The 16,520-nt window shown below is 37.9% G+C and overlaps 1 protein-coding gene across 1 annotated transcript; it reads right to left on the bottom strand.

The window, feature by feature from the left end:
* Nucleotides 1–12,004: 12,004 nt before the first annotated feature.
* Nucleotides 12,005–15,653, bottom strand: SLITRK4 (SLIT and NTRK like family member 4). The gene has a single exon (XM_082061739.1). It carries the CDS (start codon nucleotides 15,636–15,638, stop codon nucleotides 13,125–13,127), a length of 2,514 nt encoding a protein of 837 aa, XP_081917865.1. The 5' UTR covers nucleotides 15,639–15,653; the 3' UTR covers nucleotides 12,005–13,124.
* Between the last annotated feature and the right edge of the window lie 867 nt (nucleotides 15,654–16,520).

Here is a 16,520-nt window from a genome sequence, read left to right as displayed (position 1 = left end):
TGGACAGTGGTCAACATTTTATACCAAATTCTAATGTATTAACATCAATCTCCAAAATCTTTCAGTCCCACAGCATGATCCCCAAATCCACACCTGCCTTGAGAACTCAAATCTGTCTTGCGGCCTGAACCGCGCAGCTCTGCTATGTGCTTGCTTTGGAGTATAACTTTGTCAAGATTGCTGCACTTAACATCTCTCCTAAAGGCACACAGAAGAATATCTGGGTAAATTAGCCCACCTGTTTTCATTTGGCAGGGATTCAGCGAAACACTGGTTAGCAAAGTGCTTAAACAAATGCTTAAACTTGCTATGAAGGATCTAAGAAAGTGCTTTGCTGGATTAAGAGAAAAAACTGCTAGAAGAGGAAGGGGGTTTCATGGTCTGTTGCACAGTCAGAGGCTGGAGAACTGAGAGAGAAACTGCTTTCAAGATATACAAGGATTTGTGCATGTGGTATGGGATACAGAGGGTGCAGATGGTGGCCATGTGTGACCACAAAACTGGAGAGAGACCAGAAAACTTAGAAAGATTGCACAACACTGCTTCTTGATAGTGTTTCAACTCTACTGGCTTGTGTCTTGGGCTGCTTCACCCGCTAAATATCAGAGTGGTGCAAGTCCCCAGGAGGCACAGAAGCAAAGGTCTTTGTTCCAGAGGGTGCAGAGAGTTCACTGCACTGCTGATCAACACAGGGAGCACAAGCACAAGGACGCTGTGTAGGTTCTATACCTTCCTTGCACTGGGGCCTGTGCTAATATCTCAACTCCTCACATAATCACTGCTCCATCAGCCATAGGAGGTAAAGCAAACAGCTCAACTTTTCTGTAATGATGGGGGTAGAAAAGATCCAGGTAGCAGTTTCGCTACAGGTTCAGAACTCTTCCTTTGCAATACAAATACTGCCTGCTGGTGTTTACTCCTGCATTTTTCTGAACTAAAATGAGACAATGTGCATGACTAATCTCTTCAGAATGCATTTTACCTCCTGCAAACTGGATATAAATATAATTATTTTTCAAGAGACAGATCTGCCAGATCTCTATATACATGTTCTTGTAGGCAACACAATCCATCACCTTTCCATTAAAGAACTATACAAAATGAAATATTTAATAAGTGATAAATTAAACATTAATGGCCAATGCATCACAGAGATCTGTAAAAGTTTACATGAGTATATAAGTTAGATTGCTTATTTTTGTAGCAGCTCAGCCTGTTCCCACCTAACTTATAATTTGCTTGCTAAGCGCTTCACAGGCCTCTAAGCAATCCTACAGCCCCAAAGTGACCTCTAAGCAAAAATTCCAGCTTCAGACCTCCAAACCCAGTACCTCCTTCAGCACCTCTCAAATATTCCCTTACCTTACCATAAGCTTCTTGGCTTATTTGTGTCTGTCTCCACCACCCACGTTCAGTTTTCCTGTAGCTGGAGGTTGTGGTGGTACAAATAGAACTCATTAACCCCTGATTTCATTCACATCAGAACAAAACCAGCATCCTCCTCTGCAGAGGGAACTCTGTAGGAAGGAGTTTTGTAGGAAGTTTTGAGCTGGCAGAGGAGGGGACACTGAGGAGGATGCAGATCTCAGGCAGCTGCAAGTGTTGTGAGCAGAGAGAAGCACTCTGCTTGGGTAATTAAAGAGCTACTACCAGATTTATTCCAAGATCAAGGACTTAAACATATTTGCTTATTTAATTCTCATATCTTTGACAAGCTGCACACAAAGGACTTCTGAAATGCCAGGGTGTGGGGGGGGAAAGACCCCAAGCCCTAGCCCCAAAAGTACTTGCTACCAGGTCTCAGCAACTCCTGGGCCCTGCACCTAAGATTGATGCTGCAGAGCTGGGGCTCAGCAGCTCAGCTTTCGGCCAGAGCCTGAGGATGGTCCTCACACTGTTTTCTGCTCTCCAGCTCTGATGTGCAATGCAGCCAGATCCAGTTTCCCAAACAAGCACTTCTGGGTCTGTTTCTTTGTGTCTCCGTGACAAGGCTCTCATGTAACATGCCCCGTGTGTCTGTCATCCTTCCCACTGCAGAGCACGAGTGAGGACAGCCTGAGGAGGTTAACACCGCTCATTAATCGATCGGCAGAGCCAGTGCCAAGCAAAGCAAAGTGCTGTTTTCTCTCCCGCCCACCATGCCAGGGCTGAGGCTGCTGCTTCTGAAAAAAAATATCCCTGCTGGGATAAGGAATAGACACGCTGACGGGATAGAACAGCCCACAGAAAGGGATGCTCAGTGGCGGCGGGGTCAGGCTCTTTCACTGGAAATGACACTTGGCTCTTTTGCAGAGATTTTTCTAAAGCCGTGCAAGCCCGGTTGGCTTTGCATCACCCCTCACAGAGAAAAAAGCTGAGCCCCTCTCAAACAGCCTAAGCACTTCTCTTTCTGCAACCTGGCATATAAGTACATATCCTGGGAGTTTTGAAAACGTCAGTGCTCCCCCCCACGCATTTGGCTTGCTGACAAAGAGTATTAGGTCCTTTGGGGAAGCTGCTGTCTGTCATGAAAATCAGTGGGGTTTTAAATCATGAATTTTTTTCCTCAACACCTGAAAAAAAGCCCTGTGGTGGCAGTTCACACAGGAGTTCCACTGACTTCTCAAGAGCAAGGCAAATCCTAAAAAGAATGTAAGTTTTCCATTTTTAATCCTCTCCAAAATAGCTTAAGTATGTATGATGAAAGTAGCTGTGAGAAGTAATTGCTGCACAGGGGCCCAATTACTCACATACTTCAAAACAAACCAAAACTCCCACCTGGTATGAGTGAAGGGCTTAGAAGGAGTGGTTTAAAAAATAGATAAAAGCATCATTTCAAATCTATATAACTGTCAGTTTAAACTTGTTTTTCTTCATTCTTACTAGAAAATATCATTAACCTAATTGTGACTCTTACCTATCACTGGCATTCTTCATGTGTGTTTGTTTGCTTGTTGGGCTGGACTTTTTTTAAACTCGAAGCTCCTGTTTCCTAAAAAGCCTCCAAACTCTACAGGAAACTGAATTTTGGAAGGTTTATATAATGCAACTGATGCCATAAAAGCTCAGCCCTGAGGTCCATTAGGTGTTTAGAGACTGACGTCATGTTAATGAGGTGTAATATGGCCTGTAAAGGTTATAGACATGGAGAAGTCATATCCTTAAGAGAAAGGATTTTGTTACCTCCTTTGTGAATTTTAAATTATAAAAAACCAAAAAACTTTCTACAAAGATCAAATATGAACTATTCCACATAGTTTGAGTTGAGTTGGAATCTCCTTGCAGATAAGTTTAAGCGACAGAAACACTTCTCCAGCCTTAATTACAGTAGCAGTGTCAGGTGACGATGCATTAAACCGACCTCTGGCTTTATGTTAGCTGAGCTAAATAAATAAAAAGAATCATATGTTCCCAGCAAACACGAGCGTGTTGTATCATTCACAGTATGAAGTTGCTACTACAGTGCCATCTTCAGTGCGTTACATAAAGTGGAGTTTTACTGTAGAGGATTTTTCATTGTTCTTTATGGGTTGCAAATGTATTAAAGGAATTTCTGCTGCACAGAAGAATGAGGGGAAAAAAGGTGAAAGCCTTCTCTCTTTGTTAATTATAGGGGATCGTGATTCAGAAAATAAATAAATTATTCTATCAGAAGCATATGTAATTATCAGGCAAAACAAGCTGAGACCAGCCACCACAACAGGGTTGAGGTAAAAATATGCTAATCCTCATCTACTGCCAGTGGCGTTTACCAATACCGCATGGAGATGATGATTTTGAATGTGAACATGCATTATGGGTAGAACATTACAGAATCATTACAAGCTGTTAATGCAAGATTGACGGTATACTTTTTACAGAAAGGAAAAAAATGTGCATCTTCAAAAATCTGATGGAGCAGTGGAGTCAAACTCCTGATGTGGTCCCCAGTTAAAATGAGTTTGACACCTCTGTAATAGAGGATCTGGTCTAGCTATACTGTGGAGGACAACACATTTGGTCAAACAAGCTCTTCCAGCCTGGTCCCAAACATTAGAGTTTAGATTGGACCCTGAAGCGAAGATTACTTTTCCTATTGCAAAATGGACTAGCCCATATACTGAAGTAGCAGATAGTCAAAAAGAAAGTCATACATTCCCGGTTACAGAGCTGCTGTGCTGTTCTGCTCCTGTTACTTTTCTTTCGTGCAATGTCAGAACAAGGATGTTACTGAGCCCTGCTACCCCCTTGTTCCTCACCCAAGCTACGGACATTCTGGACTATGGGGACTGGACTGGACTATGTCACAGAGGTTTGCTCCAGAGGGTACAAGAGAAGACACTTTAGCAAAGGTCACTGACCTGCTTCTGTTGTCTCTGGGGATAATTTTGCTTGCGAGGCCCATGGCAAATGCCTGTGTAAGTAGGTATGATTACATGTTGTTGCTTCAACCCCACCGGGCACTAAGAGACACTAGGCACACTGACCTCATGCGTGTGTGAAGTCAAAGGGAATATTTGTGTGGAGAAAGGAAATAGCAACCAACTCCAATTCTACATCTCAGTCCCATAACTTGTAAGCATAAGGAAAAACTGCCAGAGGTCCCAATGTTATTGAAAAAAATGAGCTATTTTTTATTATTATTATAATGCAGATGTTCTCTTTGGAAGGAGCAATTTGCTGGTCTTTTTTAGGCTTACGTATTTTCTTGCGTATGGCTCAGAGCTTCATTGCTCTGTATAGAGAAAACAGGTCTATTTAATGAAAGGGAAAAGCCTACAGAAGAAAAAAAACAGCTTATTTGCTTCTAGTGATATTTGTCAATCTGAACAACAGAGTACTATGTACAGTACAATGGTTTTTCCTTTTTGAAATGGATTGTATGCTGATAATGCTCATCATTTGCATACTGCTTTCACTTTGAAAGCACATTACAAATGTAAGCGATTCCCTACCAACACACTTCACAATATGTAATCCTTACTATCTTTGCTGTCATATGCTGAAGTGGTATAAATTACTCGACAAAGCTACACAGAGAGAATGCATCACACTGTTTTCTCATTGACCATTACTTCTGCTATTGTAGTTACTAACTATGTATGTGACAATTGCAATAAAATCATAAAATCATGTTCATTGCACCATTCCAAAAGCCAAAGTGAAACTCCACATTCTAGGGGAAGCTACTTAAAAGATAAAACCTCTTAGTGCTTCCATAGCTTATATTCTTGAGAAAGGATTATAGAACAGCAACCTTATTTCTTGGCAGTATCCCAATTCTCTCAAAGTACTTTCAGAACATTTCACTCAGTTAAGGCAAAAGTTATTTTCATTGAACAAAAATAAATCTTAACTATAGCTTACTCATGATGTTGATTTTTATTTACACCTTAGAAAACCATGAGAATCAAAAGCAAAGTTTTTTTGCTGGACATTTGGACACAATCTCCTGATCACATTTGTAAAACTACCAATTTATTGAATTGATCCCAAAAGTAAAGAGGATATCATGAGGATAAAACAGTGCAACCACATAGCGACATTTAAGACACTATAAGAACTCAAATTGTTCCAAAGTGTTAACCCCGTCCAAAGACATCACCCATTGTATGACATTCGTATTCTTGTTGCTGACTTCATCAAATGGCACACACACCTCAGCAGGAGCTTAAAGACTCTCCTGACTTCCATTAGAGCAAGCAGAGAGGGAGCATTCAAAACCCTGTATTTAATTTCTACCACACAAAAGGCAACAAGATGTTTAGGATGTATTTTTGCAGCTAAATTGTGCCCTGAGCTGCACATGTGAGTCCCTTGGCTCCCAGGGCATATTCTAACCCCAGAATGGAACAAGTTGAAAAGCTGCATGCTAAAAATATAAAACCAACTGCTTGCTTTCTCTCTCAGTGAAATATTTTATAAAGCCAGATATTACCCAACAATGCGACCATTCTTTAAAATATCTGTATTTTAATTTTTCAGTCCTGCAAAATTCAAATTCAGCCCATTTTGCATTCCAGAAAAAAACAAAACAAAACAAAACACAAACAACAAAACCAACTTCTCCCACCCTTTTCCACAAAATTATTTTTGGGTATAAGCAAACACAGACTGCACATATGCCAGACCGGTGACCTGGAGTCTTATTTGCAGTGTGTAGACAAGAAGAACACCCTGCTGAGAAGGACTCACAGTCTATAAAATCCTGCCAGGGAGCAAGGAAATCTGCTGTATGGTACATAGTTCCCTGTAGTTTCTTACATAGAAGAGCTCAAAATCTGTCAAAACACCTTGCCCTTTGTGACTCTGCTCACTGACGTGTACCTCCTGTGCAGCATCTCATATTCACATGTGAGCACTGATGATGGATCTCATGAAGAGAGACTATACCATTGCTCAACAAACATTAGGTATGGACAAACCTCCAAACCCAGACAGCATCCAATGTACACACAAATGTATGCACATCTCAGTTAAAAACCTCATTAAGAAATATGTATAACATCCAGTTTAGACTAAATAATTTGTCTAAGACTCTTCAGTGCGTAGTGACGTCAAAATCTAGTTTGGGTAGTGGGTGTAGATGTCTGCAGGATTTAGCCCACAGTCTGCCAGGATTCAATTGACTAATTCACATTTACTTTACACTGTACAACCTTATGATCGTAAAAAGCCATGATTGTCCAGCTTCAAAAGCCCAACATGAATCTTCCTAATGGAAGCTTAAACCATTTCCTACTCCTCTCGCTTTCAGATCGTACATCATCTGACATGACTCAGAAACCATTCAGGAAAGTCTCCTACAATTTGCCTCTTTTTTTTTTTTTCTGTTTTTTGTGAATTGACAAATCTTACCCCTCTGCGTCTTTGGAAACTGCTATTAACCACTGTCTAGACAAACATGCAGTAAGGGGCCGAGCACACTGAAGGTGAAGTGAGAACACCAAGTGGAAGGATACCTTGCAAGGTCATACTGCACACACTTCTAGGAATTACATGAAATTAAAACCAAGAAATGAAATGTTTGTGAAAGAGGCAAACATAGAGATCACCCTTTTTTTTCCCCAGTTAAACAAAGACCAAAGGGACAATGATGTAACGCTCACGTACCATCAGAGCTGATTTATGGTATTTTGAGCATTTGCACACACGCATACAAAAAATTCAGATTTAGTGCCAGCTAGGTGTCTTTTTTTTTGCATCTGACTATTTGTGCTTTTACTGCAGTATTTAGTGTTAAATGACTATGAAAATTCCCAGAGAGAGAATGAAAAAAAAATTCAATATAATATGACAGCAGTCTGCTACTATTATAATGAGTGGTATTTTAAAAATAACACTGTTCAAAATACACTGATTTCAGACACTAAATAAATTATCTCACATATTACTAATGATCATGAATAAAATTAACAGTAAAATAAAAATACTTGCAATAAAGTCCCTACTGAATGAGAAAGAAAAGCAAGGTCAGTTTGATCCATTATAGGGGGAAAATAAATGGTATTGTTAAGAGAGCATTTTGATTTTATGTGACATATATCCCAAGTCTATGTATTAAATCAGCAAATTTAAATAGTTTCATATCCGTAGTACATGTACAGGATGCCCACAGCTCTTGAATCATTGCAGAGTTCCACTGACATCAACCAGACACACGACAGCACCTACTCTATATTCTGCCCTATGGTTATTTGAAATTAGTAACAGCTTTACCACACAAATTAATAGAGCGTAAAGTAAAATTATGTTTTGTTTCATGTAAAAAAAATACTTATTTTTATTTCAATTACAGATAGATCAGCTCCTGATCTAATATGGTCAATTTCTGCGTTCACTAGGGTAAGACTGATTTGATTCCACTGAGGTCTGTTGGGTTAGTCTGGATTTATATCAGTAAATTTCTGAGATGAGAATGTCCCTGAGCATTAACATTCTTATTTTTATTTTTACACAACATCAATCAGAATATATAAGGATTAATGAATTGCAATTAGAAATAAACACTAAATAATGGAAAAACACATTAACAGAAAACTGCCAAGTCCCTCTACATTCAGGAAACCAGTGCATGCATTTTACTTTCAAAACATGGATACTGGATTCTCAAGCTGTTCTTTAGAAAGAAATTCTATGGAAAATACACATAGGCCTTTCTCAATTAATGCTGTGGGTTTGCTCCTATTGCTACGCTGCAACTATTAGTGAAAAGAAATCCATATCAAGTCCAGATTTTCAAGTCAAGGTCATATTCTGATTCTCATTCACCACCATTATAATGCATGTAAAATCCTACACAACAGGGAATGCTTAATCTAGATGTAATTCTATTCCTGCTCTTCTCCCCTTCCATGAAAATTTTTATTAGGCTTTGTAAAACACTTTTACTACAAAAATCTAAATTTGCAAGTCAAACTACCTAAAGGCATCTTTTCAGCTTTCACTTATGAAACTAACCTGACCAACTGAAATGGCATATGGATCAGTGTTTTTCTTTTTGCTAAGCATAAATTAACCTTTCTTTCCTCTGAAAATCTGTCTTATTCCAAACGATTACTGAGAAGGGAGCAAATCAAAACAAATGCCCCTAGCATTACATGATAGTTCCTCTAAGCACTTCGGTATTGAAAATCTCCGAATCCAACTAAAAATTACATTTTACTTGAGTTACTAATGCAAAAAAAAAAAAAAAAATCACTGACTTTGGAGGGACTATTTGTATAACAAAGGATTTTGTTAGACAACAACAGATGGGAAAAACCTTCTTAGAAAATAAGAAATTGTCGAGGTGATTAGAAAACATTACTGTTTAACTACTTTATAGATTCTCTTTTATCCATATACAAATGATCCAGAAGAGAATATTACAGGCACTTAATAAAGTCTAGTTTCAGAAATACAATAGTACCAAACAATTTTATTAATATTCCATACAAATTTTTAAGTCAATTCTGGCTAATATTTTGAAGTTGCTGAAGGCAAATAAAATTCATAAACAATAGCTTGCTGTGTTTTATATTAGACTGGATGCTATAAGTAAATATCTTAATTATAAACTAACCAAGAATAGTAATGATTGAAGCAGGGTAAAACCAATACATTTTGTTTTATTTATTTAAAATAGAGTGATTATAAATACATTCTTTTTATATTTCCTTCCTAACTCTTTGGATGCCAAAAAAAACCCAAACAAAAAAAACAAAAAACGAAGACAAAACCAAACCAATCCTCACTGTGCTCATTTCATACAATACCAATGTACAAATCATGCAAACGATACTATAGATGTGATACCACCATCAAGTTCTGGATGTGTTTTGTTGATTCTGAAACATTTGTTAACATTATTCACAAGGCCATGCCTGTTATAAATTACATCATCATTATGGCTTTTTCCAAAAAACTTCATGTAACAAAAGATTTTTATACTAGATTTCTACATTATTGTCAATCTTTAACACTTTAACGCAAATCATCTAATGCTCTTGTGTCCTTGCACCATGGTAGTTGCTTGCTGATAAAATTGCACAATTATTTTCTTTTTCAAGGAAACGATTACACTTTATTTATTTTATTTAAAAATTGAAACTTTTTTTATAATACAATGAAGACAACAGATTATGTTAACACCTTCACTGATTTCATTTATGTGTATGGGTCTTAACAGCCATTTTACAAGCATGGCCACTCAAACCAACAGAATGAACAGACTAATCTGTTAAGCCACATCCGAAGAGTCACCTTCCCAGACAGACTGACTATAGATTTGAATGGACATTACACTAAAACTGCTGTGCAGACACATCCCCCGTTTCTAACCATGGAGGAAATAAACTGACATTAAGGTTGTCCTTCAAAGTAACGATATCAAAGAAATACAGTGTTTTGCAAACTTGTGCGTTCTTCACTCACACCATTATGCCTACATATTGCACCATATAGGTAAAACACTTACGAAAATGTTCTACAAGAAAGTCCAGACTGTGCAACCTTTACTGATGCTGGTGAACCCACACAGCTGCATAATCCCAAGAGTCACTGGTCTCTATGTGTTATATACAACATCTCTGAGCTGGCTTTTTTTGAACTCAACGGCAAACCTCTATCTAAGCCTCACTCTTGGGAAGTGTTTAATTATTAGCTCATGAATAGTACCTCTACACCCAATGTAGGTTGAGCTTAAATGCTTTACAGGATCGAGACCTCAATGAGCAGGAAAAACTGACCCAATGTAATGGCACAGCATAACAGTTCAGTTCTTCCTCTTTTGTTCAGTGAATAGAAGACCTCACCTCAAAAAAAAAAAAAACACCAAACCAAACAAAAAACAAACAAACAAACAAAAAAAATCACAAAAAATCCCACCACCAAAAAAACAACCCCCACACCCTAAAAAATAAAAAGAAAAAAGAAAAAAGAAAAAAGAAAAAAGAAAAAAGAAAAAAGAAAAAAGAAAAAAGAAAAAAGAAAAAAGAAAAAAGAAAAAAGAAAAAAGAAAAAAGAAGAAAAAAGAAGAAAAAAGAAGAAAAAAGAAGAAAAAAGAAGAAAAAAGAAAAAAAACCCCACACCACACACCAATCCAAACACACAAAAAACCCTACAGAAAAGAAAAAAAAACCCTCAAATTTTTAGCACAGGAAGGTATGATCATTTATCATATCATTTATCACTGTTCTTTTAACTCAACACGACTCATAGGCACACCAGTTTTAACAATTAAAAGTATTCGCTTATTTGCTATTTTTAATAGTTTTAACGCACACCTCTCAAGAGAAGTGAATGGGATGGGACGGTCTGTAACAATGCACTGAAGGGTCAGAAGCCTCATGCTTTGGCAAACCTCAGTTACCTGGCCACATTCCCTCATCCTGCTGATGGAGCCATCACAGCCCACCGCCTCAGCGCATCTTTAACGCTCCTTCCTACACAGACACTTACCACAATAAGCTCAAATGTTCTTTTTTAAGCCTTGGCCATGTGTTGCGTCACCGGTCAACCACGAACTCTGGATGCTAGAAATGCATATGTACATAATATCCACGTCCTGAAAATCCCTAGAACATCCTCTTTCTAAGTAATGAGCATAAACAAATGTTGGAAAGTAGAAAATGTTTTGTTTTGCTTTTTCTTAAATGAAGAAGCAGGTTTGGTTGATTTTGGGGGGTTTTTCTTGGTAAACTTTGTGAAAAATACACTGCTGGCTGTTTGCCAAGTATCATTCCAGAACAAACATTTCACAGCAGTGTCATAAAGCCCTGAAATTAGAGATTTATAATGAAAACAGTTGACACAGCCTTCTCCACAGTATTATTATTGGGTCTTGCTGTAATATTTGCTAGTTTCAAATTCATGAAAAAAAAAAAAATCATGTTTATATTGTACTAATCTTAATTGATTTATGTACTGAATATAAAAGGGGTGGTAGAGGGAAAGGATTCTGGAAGCAAGGTAGATACAGGGTCTTATCCAAAGCTCATCGAAATGAAAGAAAAAATTCCTTTTCAAGTCAAAGAACTTTTGTTAATCTCCTAGTATAGATTTGCTGGATGACGCTTTACCAATAGATCTCCATTCTCATCTCAAGGTACCATCTATCAGTGACATACAGTGGGGATTTTCCATTCTCCTGACTCTTTTTTTTCTGCTAGCTATTCAGATTCAGCTTTCACAAAGCCAAGTTTTTACTCTCTAGATATGAGCTACACAATACTCTGAACTGAGACCATTATATTCATTTTACACTATGGTTTTAAATAGACATGATTTGCCATATTGTTCACTGCTCTAATCATTTTTTTTCTGACTGACAGCATCCAGACAGATAATAAGAACAGAAAACTTATGCATATACAATTAAAATATTACCCTTACCATGAATTCCTGTAAATACTTGTAGTGAAAACTATTTCGATTAAGCTGTAGAACGCTGGAAAGCAAGACGGCTGATGGCAAATAATTGCCTGAGACACAATGCTAAAAAACTAATGAATCTATTTTAAAAGGCATCATCAATAACAAATCTGAAATAATATAATATGCTAATTTCACAAGAATAGTACAGAACATTTTTATTATTATTATATCTGACCACTTAATTCTGAATTATTCTATACATTACACCCCCGGTTTCTGTTTGGTATATTGTTCTGGTTTTATTTATACTGAATGACTAATGCATTATGATCAGGAAAACAAGTCAAGCATATTAAATACATATTAAGGAGTACATATTTTTCCTATTTAGTATACAAAGTATTTCATAAATATGAATTATATTACAAAAATAATTTCTGCTACGCTCACACAGTAAGCACTTTGACAATTTTGGACAACCCGTTGGGGTTGCAAGTTTTTCACATAACTGAGAAAGAACTCTAGTTTTAATTGGAGATGAGACTTACAATAGATTCTGCATAAACATCAAATATTTGCTTCAGATGCCACAAATACTGCAGAAGTCAGGTTGAAATATTCTTTCCTTCTTTTTTTTTTTTTTTATAATTTTATGTATAGACATGTATGCTTCAAGTGGTCAAATTTATTTCATAGGTATGTAATGCATGGTATATTTTAAACAAATATTTGCACAATTCAACATTATAATTCCAGTGGTTTCAAGATGCAGGCCATAAATGTAACCAATTTACACATACTATCGAGTGTTCTCTCTTTGCATGCTTGTTACTTTCCAGATAACCTTTAAACAGTGCCGTTACAACACCACAGATCAAAGGATTACTCCAGTTCCACCAACTTAAATCCACGTGCAGGATGAAGGACCCAGCTGAGGTACAAATAGCAGTACCAGGTTTCTTGTGTTTGTTCTAACAAATCACAAGGAGACGATGGTTTTGCATTTAAGGTACAAAACATATATGCCTCTTGAGGTTAAATTCAGTGTAACGTGTATAAAGCATCCCTTTGGCAATAGAGTTTGCAGTATCCCTACAGGATTCCACAGGGCATGAGCTTTATGTAGTAAAACCTATTAAGGAAATTCTCCTCTACTTGACAAATCATATGCAGCTAGAGTTAATCAGACACCCTTGGATACACCTGCCTCTATGCCTATCAATATAACATAGTATTTGGAAGTTAAAAGTCAACAAAAGGCACTTTTGTCATTAAATAAATGTCCTCTGTAGGCAATGAGTTTGTATGACCTATATTTTATTCAAAGCTGTTTGTTCTTCAAGGACTTGCAGGTAGTCAGGTGAGCCTTGAAGTTTAGCTTTTAGTTCAAAATATTCACTTTTTCTTTGTTCAACTACAATTTTACTATGATTACCACCTATTAGCGATTTCTTGTTTTTTTTGTCTTGTAGTTTCTCTGGATAACGTATTTCAAAACCACTGACCCCTATGCTGTTGTATTCCTTTTTACTTTCAAGAAAATTTTGAATAAATACATTGGAATCCCTCCCAGGGAATAATTCATCCAGTTCATCAATTGTGCTAAGTCTTTTTCTGGTATCCACATGCAATAAATCTTTCTCCTTGTCATTAATATTTCTCAGAATGACTTTTTGCCCTGGTGGGTCAGCAAACGTGAAGCCCGTTTCAGACTCTTTTAAGCCACAGGTATGACTTTTGCTCATCTGCTCAATGGTTTGAGGAATGAAGGCCTCTGCACCCAGTCCATCTTTTTTGTTTGACTTGTGATCGTGCTTTCTTAGCTGCAGTTGCATAGAACTGCATTCTTGATTTCCAATCCCTTCATGCTTTACAGTCGGTTTTTTGTTGCGCCGAAGCACAAAAACAAGAAGACAAAAAGCAACAAACACTGTTAAAATAAGCACAACTAATATGCTTAAGATTAGGATGGACAATGGAACTGGGCCACCAGGAGGACTCCGAACTGGTCCCAGTGGCGTTGTGTAAGTAACAGCGGGCACGGGACTAGTGAACAGAGCAGATGGCTTGTTTAAAAGTTTAGGACAGAGGATCTCATTTTTTAGAGACTTAAGTTCAATGTTAGCAAACTGTACAGGTGTCTCACATTTCAATTCCTTCACCACAATACCTTCATTTAGCTTTTCAAGCCAGAGTTTTAAAGCAACTAAATCACAAGTGCAGTCCCATGGATTACCTTCCAAATCAATTTGTGTAAGAGATTTTAGCTGATCAAGAACGCCACTTACAGGTAAATACATGAAATGATTGTTTCTCAGATTCAGCCTAGCAAGTGGTGCACCAGCAAAAATGTAGGCTGGCAAGCTTCGTAGAAGATTGTTGTTCAGGTAGAGCAACTGCAAATTTGGCATTAAGTCAAAGGTACCTGCTAGGATTTCTTTGATAACATTGTATTCCAAATACAGATATTGCAAGTTGTGGAGGCCAGCAAACATTTCTGGGCTCAGACGTTCTATCTGATTGCCATTGAGATACAATCTCCGTAAATTTGTAAGGTTGCGAAAAACTTCTCCTTTGATCGTTGAAATCCGATTGCTGCCTAAATGTAGCAAATCCAGCCCCTCAAACTCAATGAAATCTGTGGTGTCCACATCCTTAATATAATTGCCATTTACATGCAGTTTCTTGGCATTTAAAGGTTTTGGTACGAGTTCAGCCATTGACTCTATATTTCTTTCTTGGCAATTTACACTTAATCCCAAGTCCGAAGGATGCGTTTTGCAAACACAGGGGACCGGACAAGGAGTTAAAGGAGGCACCCTGGTCTGGTAAGATACAATTTGACTGAGATTACGATTAGATAGGGCTTTGCCTGCTACTATCCCCGAAATCTTCGAAGGATTTGTAGTCTTTGGTGGCTTTGTGACCAATCTGTGCACCGATGTTTGAGTGGTGTGGCCATTCGGTGTGCTGTAACTGGGCTCCAGCTGGGAGGGAGGCAGAATGCGCACGTCGAAATCACTCCCCGTCCCCATGGAGCACAGTTCTTGCTTGTTGGTCTCCTTCAGCAGCCTTCCATACAAGTCACTGGGTGTTTCACAGATAGCTTCTCCAATGTAGATGTTATAGGGCATGTTCTCCAGCCACGCTTTCAAAGGCAACAAATCACACGTACAATTCCAGGGGTTGTCTTCCAGCTGCAGTTCGACAATTCGCCCGATGTGTTCCAGAACTCCAATGTATGGAAGCTTCTGTATTCGATTCCCTCGTATATCCAGATGGGTTAGAGAAGCAAATCGAAAAATATTATCGGGGAGGAATGAAATCAGGTTGTCATTAAGGATCAGGACTTTCAGCTTGTGAAGCTTATTGAAGGCTCCCCGTTCAATAAACTTGATTAAATTGTAGTCAGCTTGGAGATACTCCAAGTTCTCTATGCCAAGGAAAGTGTCTGCTCGTAGAATCTTTAATTCATTGTTGTTCAAGTGCAACTGTTTTAATGCACTGAGACCCATAAAGGCCCCTCCCTCAATGTTCTGTAACTTATTATTACCCAGTTGCAAGGACACTGCATGTGTAAAATTAAGAAAGGTATTTGGATACAGAATAATTAGCAGGTTGTTTTGAAAGTTGAGGTGGTAAAAATTAGACCATGGTGGTTTAAGCTGATTTGGTCTGTAGACTGCAACCTTCTCACAGTTGACATAGAGTACATTCTCAACTGACACACAGGAGCAAACATTGCAAATTTCCACAGATATATCAGCATCTGCAGTTGTAGAAGAAACTGGAGATGACAGAACCAGAAAGAGCCACAGAAACATCTTCTTGTGATCAGCAAGCAACCTTAGGCTCCTGAACAAAGATAAAGAATCTAAAGAAGAAGGAAAGAAAGAAGAAAATGTTTTTTCAGTTGTCATTGTTCCAGAATGTCATCTGGGTTAAAAATTGTATTCCACTGAGCTACTGTACCTGCCAAGGATTATAGATAAACTACAAGCACTGAATTTAAAACAATATGAAATATTTTAATAACCAAACACATACACGGGAGCTAGAATGATTTCAAATACAGAATGTAAATCCCCGTAGACAAACACAAATAACTCTGAGGTCTGTCAAACATTTTTCTGTCTCTTGTACATGCCAAACATGCATAACTAACAAAGTAAAATAACCAAAGGAGATTCCAATTTTACGCATATTTACTCTCCTCAGTCCTGCACTGCTCATATGTTGCCATGCATTTCAGGCATATTAAACACAAATGCTGATGTTATGCATGCCCAAACACCTGGGTTGGGATAGCACAATATAGAAAGGATGATGGTACAGACACAAAAAGCTATGTCAATAATGAATATATTTATCTATAGCATCAACGCATAAAGATTATCACTACGATAGTAAGATTCACTCAATAGATACATAGGCATGCACACACATTGTTTCTGTCACTTAATATACCTAGTTTAAGTAAATAGGTGGTAAACCGATTGCAGAAATACAATGGACTACCCACAAAACAAGAAGATCAGCTCTGGGTGATCAGTGGAGGCACACAGATATGGAAGAAGCATGCACAGGCATACAGCTCCATCCCCAGGAATAACAAAAATACCCCAACTTGCAGGGCAAAACAGTCACAATTCACCAGCCTGACACTACTGACACTACTGAAACCTGACAAGAACTTTTTTTTTTTT

This window comes from Streptopelia decaocto (genome assembly GCF_964273445.1).
Source record: "Streptopelia decaocto genome assembly, chromosome: 10".
In the NCBI taxonomy this organism is placed as follows: domain Eukaryota; kingdom Metazoa; phylum Chordata; class Aves; order Columbiformes; family Columbidae; genus Streptopelia; species Streptopelia decaocto.
Note: the sequence above shows the minus strand (reverse complement) of the source record. Positions and strands in the feature narration are given on the sequence as shown.

What these genes read in the sequence shown, in the direction of transcription:
- SLITRK4 (XM_082061739.1), bottom strand. Translation starts at nt 15,638, where the DNA reads ATGTTTCTGTGGCTCTTTCTGGTTCTGTCATCTCCAGTTTCTTCTACA.